The 19875-nt window shown below is 39.4% G+C and overlaps 1 protein-coding gene across 2 annotated transcripts in view; it reads left to right on the forward strand.

Annotated features, from left to right (window-relative positions):
* Window positions 1–19875, forward strand: part of peak1 (pseudopodium-enriched atypical kinase 1) — a 109650-nt gene that overhangs the window by 82254 nt on the left and 7521 nt on the right. For both annotated transcript variants that reach the window (XM_028450314.1, XM_028450315.1), the window contains 3 exons: window positions 1860–5360; window positions 11206–11444; window positions 18564–19357. In XM_028450314.1, the coding sequence (XP_028306115.1) occupies window positions 1966–5360; window positions 11206–11444; window positions 18564–19357 (4428 nt within the window). In that variant the 5' untranslated portion in view covers window positions 1860–1965. The remainder of the gene's footprint in view (window positions 1–1859; window positions 5361–11205; window positions 11445–18563; window positions 19358–19875) is intronic.

The raw sequence follows: 19875 nt of genomic DNA on the forward strand, positions 1-19875 counted from the left end.
CACAAAACTGCTGTAGTTTATAGGATTCCAAAATTTAGCAGGTTTGATTCATTAGTTGTGTCAGTGGCTTTTTTCCTTACCTTAATCCAAACAACAACATCCCCACACAGTCATTCAAAAATCAGCTCTGACATTTCACGTCACTTCTATTCCTTCTGATAGGCAATGGATCAGCTGTTGGGTTTGGATGAATTTGCTCCTATGTGGAGAAAGTTTGCCATCTATTGGAAACAGTGTGGCATTGCTCTTCCTTCATTTTCCATTTTCCATTTTTTTATTTTCTTAATTCTGCATGCTGTTTTACTGTTAAAGGGTGAGCAGACAAAATCAATGTTTTTAATTTAAATGTAATCGAGGATACTTGATTTAAAGTCAGCCATAAGAAGCTTATACACACTCAGCTTGTCAAACACTGAGACTTGTATTGATTTGCCTTAAAGGGCACATATCATTTAGCCCTTAAATGCAGTTTGTTGTATATTTAGAGTGTTTAGAAGTACAGACAAGTTCAAATTAGTCTCTTCAGGTGCTCCGTTGATATCTTTATATTCTGTTATGGTCATATTTTTCAATCTGTTTTGATTTTTTTATTCTCTATTACATTTTTTGAACAATAACGTCACAGTATTTGCAGCAGAACTGCCAAATTAGGACATCGACTCCAGGCCCAACACTTCGAGCAATCCGCCATTTTTATTTTTCGCTTTTATTTTGTAGTCCAAGCTCAAGGATGCAGAAGTTACGAGAGGATAAGTCAAAATGTTGGGTTGTTGGATGTAGTAACCCACACGCTTCATTACACCGTCTCCCAGCATCAGAACCTTTTCAAAGTGCCTGGTTGAGTTTTATTTTTCACAGAAATGTACCCACATCTGTGGGTAAGGTCATTTTTGTGTGCGTGAAGCACTTCAATGATGACTGCTTCATCAACCTCCACCAGTATAAAGAAGGATTTACAGAAAGACTTTGTCTGATTGAGGGTTCAACTCCTTCTATCTTTGGAGACGATGAACAGAGCACTTCTGTAAGCTGTAAATAACGCTAAAAAGTGTGATGATAAGACGTCCCTGTCATTGTTTTGTTCGCATTAGCAGTTGCACCGTCTTCATATGTTAGCGCTGTGTGCTCGTTTTAGATCCTTGATGATATGGCCTACGTGATTTAATTTAAGTCTAAAGTTTTCATTAGTCATTTCATTTTGCCGTTTTTGTCTCCGAAAAGACTGTATTAAAATGCATTTCGTGACGTTTGCTTGGCGCTAGCGTTAGCTCGGCGCTTGTGTTAGCTCACTTGTTAGGGTTCTGCAGGTTCATCATCTTCATTTTCATCTCGCTCCGCCTGGTCCGATTCTGGCTGGAACATGTAAGGCTGGATGGACAAGTCTTCTGTTGTTGACATTTTGTAAATAACGTGTGAATAAACATTTTCTACGCCGCTAAATAATCGTATCTCTTCTATCAAACCACAAAAATGGCCGAACAGGGTGGAGTTGAACCGAGTGTCACCTCTGCAACCTGGAGAGGGGGCGGGGTATGAAGTGTTTCATTTGCATTTAAAGAGACCGCACCAAAACGAGTTGCTCTCAGAAGCACATCAGAAAAGTGGTAGAAAAGGGGTGGAGCTATAATAATGAGGAATTCAGACCCAAGCATTGCAGTTCTGCTTTATATAGACCACAACTGTATGATTTATATGTAAAAAATGAAGGATTTAAAAGCATGATATGTTTCCTTTAAAGATGGATATCTTATATTCAAACTTCATTAATCTATTCAAACTCTCTGGCATTAACTATATTAACTTTATATTTTATAGGTTTTTGTCTAATTCACATGTTTCTTGGCTTTTGTCTCTTTCAGATTCAGACTACTTCAAATTTAAGAAGTGCAAAACCTGTTGCTCGTAGCTTCATGGGGGTGTTTCCTGTTCACTGACTCAACAGGCGGCTACACTGGACCTGCAGCCATGTCTGCCTGCAGCACCTTCACCGAACATGTGTGGAAACCAGGCGAGTGCAAGAACTGCTTCAAGCCCAAGAGTCTTCACTGTCTAACTGAAAACGGTGGAGGGAACGCTTGCTTTGAGCAGGAGTCTCTGACTTCTAAACACCAGAATTCAACTCCTGCAGGGATCAGAGTCAACCCTACCCATCCACCTAATGCACAGGCTTGCAGTGTGTCAGCTCGTACAGGTCACTTCCGTCCACCTGTGGCCAAAAAGCCAACCATTGCTGTTAAGCCCACTATGATGCTGCCTTGTTCACCCACAAGGTTAGATACAGATGGGAATCTTCCACAGCTACAAAATATAATGGATCAGAGCAAATCATCAGAATTTACTGTTTGGAATCACAATGGACTTAACAGTAAGAGGCCAGGAGGGCCCAGCAACAATAATAACAATGAAGTAGAAGTTAGAGAGGAAATTGAGGGTTATGCGCAGCTAAGCGTAAGGACACCAAGTGGAAATAACAACAACAGCGGATTAACAGATGTCCTCAAAGAAATTGCTGGCCTGGGCTCAACCTCAAGCCCCACAGCTCTTTGTGGCTCCAAAGACTGGTTTTGGGGCCGAATCAATAGTTCATACCGCCGCTCGTTAGAAAGAGGCCTGCCTGCCTCTAGCTGTCTGGCCTTAGGAGGCACTTCTGGTGGTGGTGGTGGTGGGACTTCTCAAAAACGGGTATCACTCAGTGATAGTACCAAGATAATCAGCACAGAGGGTGGTCGGTTCTGCTACCCAGAGTTTTCTAGTGAAGATGAAGAGGATGAGGAGGACGAGGATGAAGACACTGATTTGGAGGATGAAGAAGAGGATGATGATGAAGATGAACATGAGAGCTGGGAGGAAAGTGATGAGGAGTTACTTGCCATGGAGATCCGTATGCGAGGTCAACCACGATTTGCCAATTTCCGTGCCGCCACCCTGTCTCCTGTACCATTTGCTGCAGGAAAAAAATGGAACACTGTGCCACTTCGAAACCGCTCTCTCCAGCGGATTTGTGCTGTGGATTATGATGATAGCTACGATGAGATCTTAATGGGATATCCATCATTGGATTCCAATGGAGTTCCACGTTCCTATGAACCTTCCGAAACAAACGGCAGTGGTTTCTTTTTGAATTCAGCATCAACACATTGTCCGGAATCATCGTCATCACATCCTGAGGATTCCCAAACAACCTCCAGCAATGGGAGTAGTGTTAATTGTGCTCTTCAAAATGGTTTGCACATACCCACATTAAGTAGTGCACCTGTCTGCCCCACTTCCCCTCCTAAGAAAGAGCCTGTTAACCAAACACCAAAAAGTCCAATCAAAGGGTCTGAAACGCACAAAGCTGTTCTGGCTATTAGACTGGAAGAGCAGGATGGCAGAGCAGGAAGACCAATGCCTCAAGCCCTTCCTGGACAACCAGTTACTATAAGTTTTAGCCCCACAGATGAGCAAGCTAAACCATACAGAGTTGTTAATCTGGAAAAATCACTCATCTGTAAGCCTTACACTGTAGTAGATGTGTCAGCATCTATGGCTGATAAAAATGAACAAACTCTAGACTCTTCACAAAAGCCCAAAGATCTGCCTTCGCCTTCAAGCACCTCATCGTTCAGTTGCACTCCCTTAGTCCAGCCTTTATCTCCAATGCTTCCCAACTCCCCATCTTCTCCTGTTATTGCAACATCACCTGCGTCAGTTTCCCTGACTAGTACTCCGTGGAAGAAATCAGGCAGCATGCGCTACCAAGAAGTGTGGACATCAAGCACAAGTCCTCGACAAAAGATCCCGAAAATGGATCTCAGGTTAGGGAGTAATCCAGTGACCTCCATCACTGCTCCACCCTGTAGTCACAAATCTGCACCCACTTCTCCCATCTCGGGATTGTCATCGTCACGAACTGTGCCTGTGAAATCCCCCAATTTGTCAGAAATCAAGTTTAACAGCTTCAACAATGCAGGTATGCCTCCCTTTCCCATTATTATTCGAGATGAGCCAGCCTATGCCCGTAGCCACAAGAATGCTGTCAAAGTGCCCATTGTTATCAATCCAAGTGCTTATGACAACCTAGCTGTGTACAAAAGCTTTTTGGGCCTCAATGGCGAATTGCCACAAGCAAAGGGATCAGGAAACAGGGTACCCAGCCATACTTATGAAGAAATTGGATCTTCTGAGAGCATCCATTCATCTTCAACAGAAAGAACTCATTCTGGTAAAGGCACAACAGAGCATGCTTCTATTGATGAGATGAAAGTTTTTTTTGAAACTGCAACAAAAGCACCAAAATTGCAACCGAGAACCACTACAGACTCGAGCACCATGATAAGCACTGTAATAAGTTCCACAGTTGGATCTCTTAGTCCCACAACGCCATCAAGTATTCCCTCAATTTTTCCCAACACTGCCAACCTAAGTAAAACCAGCTCAACTGCCAATACGCCAACACAGAATATAAAGACAGCTGGTGACGGTCTCAATAGTAAAGGTGATGAGGCTGACTTGGCTTTGTCTGGTGAGACGGGACACAGGGAGGAGGCAAGAACCGTGCTTTCACAGATTGTGGCCTCCATTCAACCTCCTCAGACTCCTCCAGAGTCACCTATTGCAAAAGACAAAACTTTGAGTTCTGAGGAGCTATATGCCATTCCCCCGGATGCCATGAAAGAAACGCTTACACGGCCTAAATCATTATTTTCTTCAACTGACGGCTGTCTTCCCAAGCCAAAGAAAGACACTCCTAAAGTTTTGTCCAAATCTCAGAGTGCCTCTGCTGCTGTCCCACTATCTAGTCCCCGATCAGAATCTAACCCACCCTTTCCTCCTCCAAGATCTACATCATCTCCTTACCATGCCTCTAACATACTACAAAGACATTTTGGTAACTGGACCAAAAGTTCTTGTACCAGCTCTCCTGTTAGACCCAATGACAGCAATCCAGGTCCCAGTGTCGAAGGGAGACGTCTTTCAGCAGAAAGCTCCAAACCAAAGCGCTGGATCTCTTTTAAAAGCTTTTTCCGTCGGCGGAAAGATGAAGAGGAGCAGAGAGACAAGGTCGAGAAGGAGAAGGGCAAGATTGTTGGGCTCGATGGGACAGTCATCCATATGCTGCCACCACCACCGGCCCAGCAGCAGCAGCACTGGTTTGCTGAGGCCAAACCAGAGGATCCCACTCAGAAACCAACCATAATCTTCACTTATAAAACAGATGGAAGCAGCAGCCCTGGGGAGGGAGGAGAACTATGTGTGGAGGAGGTCAGAGAAACTTTACTACTTGCATCTGATGACACCAAGGACCATTTACCACTGAAAATTGGACAAACGCTAGACTTACACTCTCCTGGAGAAGATGTTCCCTGCAAGGACTCCAGGTAATATCCTTACAAATATACTCAAACTTAAAAATGTAGGACTACTATTCATGTTGAGTTTTATTGAGTAGTTGAAGCTTTTAGATATACATTTTACTGGTGCAGTGGTTATTTATGTACCTAATTGCATTAATGGATAATGTAGACATAATAAGCCTAAAGATCTGTGAACTTGTAAAAAAAAAAAAAAAGAGTAGTACCATGCTGTGCAGATTATATAATTTTGTGTAGACATGTGACCTGTGGAATTCTGGCCTTCTGACTGAAAGAATATGAATGCTGCTATTGAAGACCCCCAAAAGCATAATAGAGGCAAAGCTTCAGATATCCGCTCAGGGATAATTTACCAGGAACTTTAACAGTAAATTGATGCTGTACCTTTGTGCAAAATTTAATAACTTGAAATACAAACCTCTATTGGCTTTATTTCCACATTCTTGGTGGAATGATAATAGTTGTGCACAGGTCACGTCTGAAGAATCCTTTTATATGTATATCATGTATTTGCAGGAGCAGTAGCTGCATACATCTGCTTAAGTGCACCAGTTTTAAATGAAGAAACAATAGTTTGCCATAGGTAACCAGTCTGCAGTCACATTGATCTCTCATTATCAATTCACAAGGAGAGGTCTTAAAGACAAGAAACTGTGTGACTTGGGAATTCACTTCAATAGCACCATCTAATACCTGAACTAAGTACTCAGCAGATTTTCGATTAGGAGAAGGTCTCCATATGGCACATATTCCCTTGGGCCAGTCAGTCTGATCAGAAGTAGCTTTAATCATCTCCATTTGCAAAGGTAGATTCTCTGTTGCAGTATAGACTTGCCTTTGCAGGGATTTTTTGTAACTGTTTTACACTTTATTGTTTTGACCTGTGTTTAACATTAGCCAGCTTCCCAACAGAGAAACTGATAGTGCCAGAGATAGCACAGGTTGTGACAGGTGCACAAAAACAGTACAAAACTCTTTCTTTGCGAAAATAAGCCTTTTTCTGCAAGAAGTTTGAAAATAAAGCAACAGATTTGAAATAGTGTTTAAAACCTGCAGTATGTAATTTATTCACACTTGATTCTTGCAAACATTCTTTTGGGCCAATGTTGTTTATTGACTTCCCTGATTTAGTCAATTAGTGACTAGGACACTCACTGTGTTGGAAGTAGGTTATCATGGAAAAGTATGTTATGACTGCTTTACTCTGTGCTCAGGTGTATGTTGATGTTCGCTGGGAACTTCAATGTTTTGTAACATGTGAAGATAATCAGTTTTTTAATGCTTTAATTTAAAGGGTTAGAACCATGTATTTTCCCCTAAGAGCCCTGACATTCCTGTGTTTGCTCTGGTAAAGTTTATTCCTCAACAATTGAATGAGGTGATTGATCGTCTCACCTGTGTGAGCAGAGTTCTAATGATAAGTCATAGCTGTATTGTGTAACTGTTGAAAAGAGCTAACTAGTTTATGTTTGTGAGTTTTAAACTGTTCTTGGAGAGATCGCCCATGAAACTATAGAAACGTTTCACCGGGGGATATAGTGATAAAGGGTTAAACCTCCTGCATGTGTTTTTTTTCTTTGGTCTGCTTGCTGTTTTATTGGCCAACAATGGGCGTACTCTTCAGCCCTGGTTTTTACCTTAGACAGGTGAAGGTATTCAAAGAAGGAGCAGCTAAAGAAGATGATTCTCGAATGCCAGCTTGAATCTACTTTTTTCATTCTTCGTAACAGTCCAGCTCGCATTCCTTAAGCTTTACTTTGATATACTCGGGGTGTTTTAATGTTTTTTACTTGTTACTTTTTATTCTGGTTTCTACATGGGGAGCTGTGTGAGTCAGTACAGTGGGTAAGATCTGTAAGCTTCTATTCTTTCTACATGTTCTTAACCTGTGGCCAACCAGTCCACTTGTGGTCATGTTGACTTAACAGGGAGGAGCGGTCTACATGTTTTGTGTTTTGAATGAGGAAGCTCTTTCAGCTAAGGTCTATGAAAGTGCAAAGTACTGAGGCAGCTTTGTGCTGTTTGAACAAGTCACATCCTGACATTGAAACGTGTAACAGCCCTGCTGGTATTTATGTGGTTAAAGGGTCTCTTCAGCTGTGTGTTTTCCCTGAATGTGTTGTTCATACAAGGTCAAGAAGTTGGTTTGACTCATTCTGTGATTTAATGCTTTTTGTAGTGGCTTTTATAGTCTAATGTAAACCTTTAATCAAGGTAAAATGATTGTGTCTTTGTCAAGCCCTAAACAACAAAGTATTAAAAAGAAAATTGATTTGACACAAAAGAGATTTTCTGTCCGAAGCTGGTTATAGATCATTATAACACCAAGCACTGAAAGTCGTTTGGTTTTTTTTACTACAGCGAGCTTACTTTTTTAACTGCCATCCATTCACAGTTACTTCTGTTTTCAAGTCAGCTCTCAACACTGAGATGGTGTTGATTCTTTGGCTGTCTACTGTCTAATGGCAAGACGTCAATGGGATAAAGAAATACACGGTGGCAACTTAGAAGCTATCGATCATCCCTCTGTTGAACAGACAGAACAAGCTAGCTTTCTCTCAGCATTAACACTGTATATATGTCAGATTGGAGGTTTTCCTCGGGTAGTGCCCAAAGGTAAAGATGGACACATGAACAATGAGGTGTTCTCAGCGATCTTACAGCAGGAACAAGTTCACATCTCAGCAGCTAAAAGCCAGTGGATAGATGGGTAGCCAAATGTTCACTTGATGGAAAACCCCAACATCAGGTCATTTCACCCTCTCTCATTGGTGAATTTTTTAAAGCATCACTCTGAGTTTTTTGTTTCTTAAATCAGGTTTTTGTACCTGTGCCTTTTTGTTTGTGTGTTTCAGTTACAATTACGTCTTCAACTATCCATTTTCAATTACAATCCAATAATGATTACAGTGACCAGCATTATTTTTTATCCTCAGAAAGTCAATTACAACTACATTCTGAATTACTAAAGTTCAATTACAATTAATCACAATCACTGAGCCTGAAATAAAAACCTAATATAAGTTAACATTCCCCTTGTGTTAGCTTTCTGTTAGCATCTCTTATGATAACGAGTCCTTAATCAGCTGTGAAATACACTAAAAACAATTACCTATCATCTAATTTCTCACCTATCTATTAGTTACCTTGTAAAGCTTCCTAATCTATGAAAATATAGGTTTTAGTATTTTTGGTGTGGGTGCATGTGTATTTTTTCTAAATGGTTAAATGTGGGAAAGCTCAATATGAAACATATTGTAATAATTGTTGACTACATATGTGTAGAACCGTACATAGAACTGTAACATGGTTCCCCAGTTGTGCGTTAAATTATAATTGACAATTGGTATAGAATTTTCTTGGCAATTACCATTATCTAAACTCAGTTACAATTTAATTACACATACGACAGCAACAGATTTTAAAAAGTAGAACTACGCCATGATTGTAATTAATTATCAGTTACGCAATTACAATTTATAATTGACCCCAACTCTGGTGTGTTTTTTTTTTTGTGCTCACAAACTGTATAAATCTAACAAGTGTGACACAAGAAAATGCTCGGCCTCTTTTTGCATTCAGGCTGAACATGGAGGGACTTTCTGTGATCACAGAAGTCATTAGTCACATTAACATAATAATATGTGTCATTGACACACTGCCAGCGGAAGTGACACACGCAATCCAGAGTAATACAAACATCATTGCTGAAAAGCCGCACCCATTATATACTCGAAGCTATGAAAACAACGCTAAGATCTTTGTAAACCTTCAAATATCAAAGGGTTTTACATTCATGAAAACAAGAAACCATCACAGCTGCCTGAGCTTACCACTATTACTAAACAAATAACTATTAATACAAATGAAAAGCAGATCACTTGTGGATACATCAGATCTATTGTTAGTTCCACATCTTTTTTGGTTGATCTTTTCAGTGAACTGACAACAGGGTTCCTGCGGATCCTTAAAAGGTCTTAAAAAGCATAAAATTCATGAATCTAAAAATAAGGCCTTAATTGTTATTAAAATGTCTTAAATCAATGTTTCATAAGTCTTAGATGTTAACACATAAGTATGATTTTTATGATTGTAATTAGTCTCACATTTCAAACTAAATGGTAACATTCGTTTTAAATTATTATTTTTTATTTACTGTAACATTGCGCAATTGCGACAGCGGAACCAACTACCAAACAATGACGTGGTTGCAGCAGGACTTTCAACAACATGGGGAAATGTAAATTTAACAAAAACCGCCTGTCCAACTAGTGATTTTGATTATTTTAGTCTGTTTTATTTGTGTACTTTACTGTCATTTTGTGTATTTTTCTGTGTTTACTTTGGGGACCGCCAGATGCACGTCTGCACTTGACATTGGAAAAAAATTAACCTAACCCTATGTAATTGATGTGGCAATTTTTTTTCCTTCTTCAAATTGTGTTTACTGTGAAGTTGCACTTAAAGGGGCGGTATTATGAAAAATTCACTTTATAATGGTTTCGCTACAGTGATATACATTCCTTTAACCTCATTCAGAGGGTCAGAGTTTAAAAAGTTCTGTTTCCTCCCTCCCTTGTTATTCCACATTTTGTAAAAAGTCAAATAGGAAAATAACGTGATGTCAGATGCGCATTAAGCAACGAACTGTTCAAGTTTCTGTTCTGATTTGCATCAACATTAACAGGAATAAATATTCAAACAAGTAGTAAACTGCTTTTCAAAGTTGTAAAAACTCTCCTCAGCGCAGCACTCTCATATCACTGTAATGTTTGTATCCCACTGAGTGAGAAGCAGAGAGAGAAACACACAAACACACACACCAATCCTCCAGCCAGCTGCTCGTTAAATACAACTGCAACAACAACACGTGGAACCACTGAACAACGTCAGCTAAGTTAAACAGTTAAAAGATGCTTTGAAAGTAAAAAAATTGCCGTTGGGGTTGAAGAGCTTCCTTCATGCTCTGCTAGTGGGAGGAGGGGCTCTGTACTCTGCAGCCTCTGGCTGCAGCAACACGGAGCAGCCTGTGGCAGCCGCTTAGTATATAAAGCGGATGAGTGAACGCAGCGGCACGCATACACGTAAAACACGCAAAAATAAATCGGCCGGCCGATGAATCGGTCAATCACTACTACATACACGAAATGTGTTCTCGACATTTAACCCCTCCTTGAAGAGCAGTGCATAGCGACGGTGCAGAACCCAGGGATCAGTTCCATTTTTAGTTACTGTTTTATCACCTCGTATCACCTTTGACTTGTTTGTGATGCAATGAGACACAGCGGTTGGACAAAACAAATTACCATCTTGAATGCACTATTCTTGTAGTTAATAGAGATGAAAGTGACTTAGCAGCCTGAAGCGCTGAGACAGACTCACAATCACAATAGCTGCTTAAATATCCGTGTTTTACTGTAAAGTGCAGTTTTTTGGCTGAAAACAATAAAAACAGTGTGTTGATAGCAAAAAGAAAATCACTTTGGGGATCACTGATCTACCATCCAAAGAGTGAGACATGAAGTCTGCATCTACAGACACGCCCATTCATGAATATGCATAAGTAGGCCTCAAAACAGCACATTTTTAGAACTGTTCAGAAAGTTACTTTTCAGAGGCTAAATCTCTGAAAAACAAGTGAGTTTGGGAAAATAAACCTCAAATACTATGTTGATGGGGTTGTTACAACAAACGGACATGGGTGAAAAATAGCATATTACTGGACCTTTAAATTTTATTTGACTGAAGCTGTAGGAACCCTGTTACAAGGCCTTGCTGTAAGAGTTTGTTTCTAAAAATCTCAGTGTACCATACTTAACACCCTCCCCCCTCCTCTTCCTATCTCCTGCAGCCAGGTCCCAGTCACTGCCAGCAATACCAGGGATCGGCAGCTGCCCACGGATGTGTCTCCACCTCCCAAAGTGAATTTGGGGCTGGTGTTTGAGGAAGGGGATGACAGCCAAACCAAACATGTCGCCAACCTTGCATCAGCCAGCGAGGGCAGTGAGGAGCCAGAGGAGTATGGGAATCATTCTCATTATTCCCATTCACCGGGTTCCAGCCAGTGCAGTGCCACCTACAGCAACCTGGGTAAGAAGGGATACAATAAGGGATTCAAACATATTCATCTGTTCTGTTTTGTTTGACATCCAAGCATATCACATTTTATACAGGTTAGTTTTATGACTTTGTTGAAATACCCCTAAAATGTCTATATTCAGTATATACACTACCGGTCAAAAGTTTTAGAACACCCTCATTTTTCCAGTTATTTATTGCAATTCAAGTTGTGCATGTCCAATGAATAACCATAAATGAAAAATGATGTACATTTTAGAATTATACAAATGGACATTTTTCAGGGAACACAAAGTGGGTTAACAATTTAAAGCTGTTCTGCAGCAATGAAGGTTGAATCAGCCTTGAAAGCTGGTGCTACTCATTCCTACAGATGTTCCAACTTTTCTTGGTTTCTTACAATCGTCTGCATAAAAGCTGTGGTACCATTTACTGTCTTTTTCTTCCACACGTTTACCCTTTCTCACTATTGTTTGCCACATTTTGCTCATTAAAGCTACCCTTTGTCATTATATACCACCAGGTTCCACTTTATTTGACCTTTTTTGGCCACTCTTGACTGCTTTTGGCCCATTTTAGTCACTTTTCACTTTTTTCTGCCATTTTGGATAATTTTTGGCCACCTGTTACTATGTCTGCCTCCACTCGCTCGTCAAACAAAAAGGAAAAAAAACGCAGCAGACCGGACCGGTGCTTGTTATGCTAGATAGTCAGTCCACTTTTACCAGTACAAAATATGAAAAAAACATTTGAAAGAAAAAGTTAAGTACAAGGGAACTTTTTGTCTCTAATTTTATTTTTATATTAATCATATAATTATATAATTAATTATATAATATTAATCATATAATTGTTGGAAATAGTGATTTGATTTTAACTATTTAACTAGATAATTTTATATGTTTTTACCAGAATGTTATTTCTAATGCAATGCCTATTGCTTTGTGGCCAAGTGCTGACCACTTTATGGTATGTTGTACTAGCTAGTAGAATGTATTTATTTGGGGCTAAATACTGGAGTAATTGAAGGCACATATTCAAGCAATACATTGTCTTGTTGATTTTTGGCGGGGTTCACCGTAGTTGGAGGAAAATTATGATTTAGGAGGTTATTTAACTCTACATGAAACGGGCAGGTAGCATCACTGCAGACCCCTCACACCCTGCACACAATCTGTTTAAACTCCTCCCCTCAGGCAGACGCTACAGATCACTGTACGCCAAAACTTCCCGCCATAAAAACAGTTTCTTCCCTCAGGCTGTCACTCTGATCAACACTAAACAGTCAAAGAGTGTCGGACCTGTTTCTGTTACTGTGATATAACCTGGAACTAAGCATATCAACCCTGGAACAACCTTGTCACTGTGAATGTTCATGGACATAATTTTTTCATTTAAATGTTCATCTATTTGCACTACTCATCAATGCACTACTGCACTATTATCTTATTATTATTATTATTGTATTCTTATTTTATTCATTATTATTATTATTATTATTATTATTATTATTATTATTACTATTATTATTATCTTGTTATTTTTATTTAGTTTGCACATATTAGTCTAACTACTCTTATATTTATGTTTATACTTCTTTTTTCTTTTTCTTTTTCTTTTTATTTTATTTTATTTTCTTTTTCTTTATTTTATTTCTTTTTCTTTATTCTAGTTGATTGTTATTATTTAATGTTATACTACCTGAGAGAGCACAGGTCACCAAAAGAAATTCCTCGTGTGTATTCATACACCCCTGGCCAATAAAGTTGATTCTGATTCTGATGATGTTTATTAAGATCTATTTTTAAAAAATGTGTGCCATTAGTCTGTGGTATGTACTGATTTTAAAGCTGGAAATGATCACATCTCCTTTTTTAGCTAACTGATCAGTTTATCTGTTTTTTCTATCCAGATTAGTGGTTTTGACTTTTGTCACTAGACGGGTCCGTAGAAGTGTTTTTGTTTCATTGCGATAGGACCGCATGATTTCGACTAAAAAGTAATTGAGATTTTTTGGACCAATATTGCGATTGCGATTCGATTTGCAATATTTATATTTGATACATTCTTGCTCAAATTGCCCCACATTAGAACAAAACACAATAATCTACTTTCAAAAATATTTGGTTTTACGTGGACAGCGCCCTCTTCTGGAGGAATCACAGAACATCTGTCTAAACACTTTAGGATCTTCTTTATGGAAACTCAGACCTTCTGTTTGTTCCAGCTGAAGGCTCCACCATTCTGATTGGTGAACATCACTCAAACGCCAGAGACAGAAGAATAAACCCTCAGCCCCTTGAGGTTTCGTTATTGCAGTAGTCAAAACCTTGATTGCGATTCGATATCGATAAACTTTGCATCCCTACATTGCGATATCTCAGGGAATATCACAAACAAACTGGAACAAAATGAAAATTCTCCATGTCGGTGAGGAAAAGCAAGAAATCACAGTAAGAACGAAGTAAAAACAGGTCTACAGGACTCCACATCCCACAAGGCAATGCTCAAAAATGTCAACAAACGGAGTGTATACGGTGGAGATGAATATCAACCTTTTTTCCTTTCTTTTTCAAGCAAACGATGTTGGATTCATTGAACCAAGAGCATTCACTATAATTGTATCCATTGAAAAATGATTGAGTGTAACAGCTTGAAGTTCCTTTTATTCACTCTTCAAATTATAGGATGGTGAAGCACATAAATAACAGGCTTTTTACCAGAACTTATGGCTCCTCTTAACTTTGGTAGATCCTCTTAAAAAATCTATCTTCTATCTCTTTCTACTCAGTGTCACCCTTTAGGACGAGTTGAAACAGTGAGGGCACAGGAGCAGGTGTTTGTAGGAAATGTTTTCCTCTCAATCGCTGCTGGGCACTTTAGATTTGAAGCTTTCTGTGTTTGCTCTGCAGTACATCTCTGTGATCAAGACTGAAGCTAGCAGCTCAAAGCGTTGGTAGAGTGTGGGTTGGTGAAGTAGATACACGGAGGGCTTTACTCTGAATTTACTTTGACTGTGTGTGTGTGTGTGTGTGTGTGTGTGTGTGTGTGTGTGTGTGTGTGTGTGTGTGTGTGTGTGTGTGTGTGTGTGTGTGTGTGTGTGTGTGTGTGTGTGTGTGTGTGTGTGTGTGTGTGTGTGTGTGTGTGTGTGAGTGTGTGTGTGTGTGCCACTAAACAGGTGTGTTTACCAGTTGTGTACACACTTGTTATGCATGATTTCTTGTTGTTTATTGGCAAAGCTCAACACACAGTCTGTGTGTTGGGATTGATTTTAAAACTCCCTGGATGGAGCTGCCTCCAGCCTGTTCGAACTTTGCTACATGTAACTAATAGGAGACAAGGCTGGAGTGTGTGTTTCCTTGTGTGTGTATTAGGGATGTGCAATATATCTTGATTCAAGATACAGTATATCAAGTTTTCTATTATGACGTTAACGAAAATAACAATATCGCCTATATCGAGATATATCTTTTCTTTTTTTTTTAACTTGTTTTTATTCATACAATCACACAGTTCAGTTAACATCATACAAGTATTTACATTTGTTTTTACAAATGCGGCCTAAAACCTTTGAAATGTCCTTTTTAGAAGATCTATGTCTAACAAAACACATTATTTTGCACCATAGTTGTTTTAATAAATTAAATTAAATGGGACTAGTTTACCGTTTGAGAGCCTGTGTGCCGCCATGTTGAAATGACGTCATTGATGACACCAATCGCCCCTTTTAGTCCATTGAGTTCTATAGGAGGTGAAGCATTCAGGATCATTTAGCAGCTTTTTCAGTCAAAATAACAACTTGTGCTGCTTTGTGTTGCTCTAAAAATCAGTAAAAGTGAAAAAAGTCCATGTAAACCTATTTTGTTTACCGAAATTTAAACAAAATCCGTGAGCTGAAAAAAATCTGTGACCGCAGGAGGTGACAGTTCCAACTTTGCTGTTTCGTAGATGGCATGAAGAAGAGAAGAAGAGCTCCGTGTTCATGTAAATACATACAACCAGGATCCACTGCTGCTCATTAATGCCGACCCAAGTAAAATCTGTCTGATACAAAGAACAGCAGTCATAAGTTTTAGGCCACATTTGTAAAAAGAGTGGAGAATCCCTTTAATATCATACATCGTACAGTCAAACAGTGACTTTCTTTTTAATTTATCCATATCTCTGAGATATACATTTTTATAGCTTGTTTTGTATCAAAATACTCGTTTTAGGAATCGGTTCTTTCTCTACTTCTCAGAACAACATGAAAAGCACAGTTAGATGAATTACTGAGTATGTTCTAACCCAGATCTTCTTATAAACAAGCCACACTACAGAACTCACTCACACGTGCTGTCCCTTAGAGGAGAAAAAGCCAAAAGTGGTACATATTGTGCCGCTGCTTGTTAATAAAAGTGTCTGTGTGGCATTTTTCATCCACAAATTTAACCCAGAATTTTTTTACTAGTAAGATTTTATTTAGTTAAAATATCAAGGTTAATATCATGTATCGGTGTTTTGAGAACCAAATATCAAGATAAGAGTTTTGGTAATTATAGCCCAGCCCTAGTGTGTATGTTTGTGTCATCTTGTGCAGCACAATTTGTTATTTAGTTATTTTCAGTGTTTGTTCTTCGTAAGCATGCACATCTGTTCTTTCTTTTTGCATTTACACCAAATGAAATGACTATCCGCTTCTCCACAATAATACCCTGTTTAAGAAACGATTCTCTTTCACTTTTTCCACAACACATCCTTTTCTCTCTCTCGCTTGCGGTCTTAGAGCATGCACACAGTCACATTTTAATCAGAGCATTAGGCTGGTGGAGGCAGAGCGTTCGCCCCCTCTTTTGCATCATGAAAAATCCACTGATGGAAGAGCAGAGAAAGCCTGTCGGCTCCTCACAGACTCATGGATGGGAGCTATAAGTGAGAGTCTGCGTTTAACTTTAAACTCTAAGGAATCTGTGGCATTAAGGTAGGCATTAACTCCTCCTTAGATGTGTCATCTAATGCTCACATGTGCTTAGGAGCTTATTACTACTTGAAGACGTTTACTCCTTCCCCTTTGTTTCCATCCCTTTGCTCCTTTTTATTTGATCCAAGTCTTTTATTTGCTCTGTTCATTTGTTCTTAGGGGCAGCTCTACATCTGAGTAGTACATCATTGGCAACACATTTGCTTTGCTTTTAATCAATATTGGTTGATAACTTTGGATCTAACCATTGATTCTAAATAACACAAAGTATTTTTGCTTGGTTTTATTCATGTATATGTTATGCAAACGTGTAGATATACAGATGTATGGAAATATTTTAATAGTTTTCCGCTAAAAGGTGTTGCAAGAAAGCTTTAGCCTCACAAAAAAGATTGAAAGTTTATTGTTTTTATAAAGAGAAGTATTTTTATGTTTGCATGATGCACAGATTTAAAAAAAAAAAAAAAAAAGGATTTATTATAGAATTATTTGACTGATATGTCTGAAAATAATTTTTGTTGATTACAACAACTTTAGTTCTTAGTTTTTACATCTACAGGGGTTTACTTATGAGCTGCTCTGTGACAGACGTTAGCAATGCCGAGTACAAGGTCGTCAGTTTAAATCTCGATTTAGACTTGGTTTGATAACACAGATTTTTTTTATCTGCCATTTTTATCCAATGGCTGAACTTCTTCTTTTGCTTTGCACATCTAAAATCTTTTAAATTTACTATGTTCAACAAGCTTTTTTTTTTTTTTTTTGGTCGCGCAATCTAGTTAAAGGCAGAGGTGACTACAGACTGGGCTAAGGAAATGTCGCTGTTCTTAGTTGGATTACTGCAGATTGGCAGAAGGACATTTTAAATATTTTTAGTCTAGAGAGGATTACCAAAACTCATTTGCTTAAATCTGACTGCAGTGCCTTAAAGCGTCTCTTGCATTTGTAAGTCGATGGTGGTCCAACTTGCATATCTGGAGACTTTTATACTGTTCAACAAGAATGTTTTGGGTGGGTAATTGTGTTACTTGGTGGAGGCACACTTCTTTATCAAAGGTTTTTGTGCATCCATTAGGTGTATTGTTAAATCTAGTAAGCTATAACATTACCATCATGTAGACAGCGCAGGCACTCAATGGACTAAAATCGACCCCTTACTCTCCATCTCACTCCCACCAGCATCCTGCAGCAGCCACTGATACATTTGCTCTCCATGCTGATACATTAAGCCTCACTGTAGAGCAGAAGTGCAGATTTACCCAGACAGCTGGATGGTTGTAAGAACAGCTTCTGTCCAACTGTTTTCATCTGGGCTTGAATTCACACCAGTTTCTATTCAGGCTACAGCAAAACATTGTCTTTTCAAACAACCAAATCAATCGACCCTCACGCATCACATTTATCATGTAATACTCTAAGACAGTATTTTTTATTTCAAATGTAGCTGAAGACTTAAGCTTGACATAAAACCTAAATATTAACATAATGATATTTGCATTAATCTTGGATAAAGTTCCCAAATTACAGACATTTAGACTTTTTCTATGCAGATTTCCACGAGATCTTTCATTGTCACTGTTTTTTAGAGGATGTGGCAGATATACTGTATACTCAAGTGTGAGTTGCCATCTTGTGGCATAAAGAGGTGTCGCAGTCCTTGGAATGCCAGATCTCGATTTTCTGCTTAATCGTTGACATGGGTAGACAAATGGTTTAATATTCCACTCTCTGCTTTGAATATATTCCTTTAAAATTCTTTTGACGTAGTTTTGCTGAATTTGACATAAATAAAGATAATGGTGATCTGTTTGGTTATTTTAATTAATATATAATGACACATATACCTTGTTTAAAAGTATGAAATAGCCACAAAGGGAGGATAAAAGAAACCCTGAATGTGGGGATGCATCAAAAATCATGATAATTGTTAATATAGTATTAATTGTTGATTAATTGAATCATAGCACCCTGAATTGTAATCAAATCGTAAGGTTTCTTAGATGACACAGTAGTAGTTTTGAAATTTATGAACTGAAATGGGTTTACTGGTTCTTTATCCTCTGAGATCTACTGTAATCATTTGAAATTACTGTAATTGTGATGATGGTGCCCGAGGTGTTTCCCACTCTTTTCACAGACACTTTATCAACCTTTTCTTTCTTCTCCGACAGGCCAGTCACGAGCCAACATGATCCCATTAAAACATCCGAGGAACACCAAGGCATCCATCGATACCTTGGCCTCCATTGACATGGATTTCGTTCCTGACGAACAAGTGCCAAAATCCACTCCACCTCCGCTACCCAAAAAGGTTGTACCACGCTCCTGTATGGAACCCAACCTGGCAGGCAAAGAGCCAATTCAAGGAGTACTGAAGCCTCGGGCTGAAGCGAAACCCGGTGGTACCCACCTGAGCGTGGCTAATCCCATCTATGATCTTGATTCCACCTGGGAGACAGCAAGTCAAAGCTCGTCTCAGAGCTCTGAACCTCACCGTGTCCCAGAGCATGAAAGCTTTGACTCCATGGAGAAGCCTTCAGCTTCCATTTCTAACCACCTGACTAACAGCGTGCCTTCTCTTGGTCCCCATCCTGCACCCGCTACTTTGAGTGTCACCACAGGCAAGGAGCGAAGAGTCTTCCCAAGTATGGAGTCTCTAGCTGGAAGGAGCCGAACAACAGGCCGAGGAGGCACCAGAGCCCACAGACCTGCTCTTTACAAAGGTTTAGACAGTTGGGATGAGGTCGTGGGGAGGATCCGCGGTCTTCACACTGACACACTGAAAAAGCTGTCGGCGAAGTGCGAGGACCGATTCATGGCCGGCCAGAAGGACCACTTGAGATTTGGCACTGAAAGCTGGTCTCACTTCCGGCTCACCACTGGGAAACCCTGCTGCGAGACAGGGGACGCCGTCTACTACGCGGCCTCATACGCCAAGGACCCGCTGGCCAATTATGCCATCAAGGTAAGATTTTCTTGATTTTTAGGTAAACTAAACTCTGTGTTCTGACACAATGGAATACTGTTAAAGGGGAAGAATCTTCTCAAAGGTGTTTCCACATTAAAGCATCACATGCTAGGTTTCCATTACAGATTTTTGCAAAATAAAAGTGATATTTCTAAAGGTAGACAAAGTATAATTGCACTTTGAACGTGTTCCCATTGAAAGTTGTTTTGGGCAGGAGCCTCGGAACTCCTTCAAAATCTCTTTGCTGCAGGAAGATGGAAGCTCCAAACCTTCTTATAACACTTCGTCTTCCTTTATAGTTTCACGTCTAATGTGGCAGTAATCATTTTAAAGTACAATGCTTAGAAATGTCCCGGTCTCCTCTAATGTTTTTTCAGAGAGAAGTGGTCATGTGACCAGGTACGTCACGTTCTCTGATGCGCATTTCCGGAAAAAGTGTTTCCATAGCATATTTGCGACTACTCAGGTGTTTCCATTACTAGTTTTTATTGCGCTACTTAGATTTTGCGCATTTC

Source organism: Gouania willdenowi, chromosome 6 (assembly GCF_900634775.1).
Source record: "Gouania willdenowi chromosome 6, fGouWil2.1, whole genome shotgun sequence".
Taxonomy (NCBI): domain Eukaryota; kingdom Metazoa; phylum Chordata; class Actinopteri; order Blenniiformes; family Gobiesocidae; genus Gouania; species Gouania willdenowi.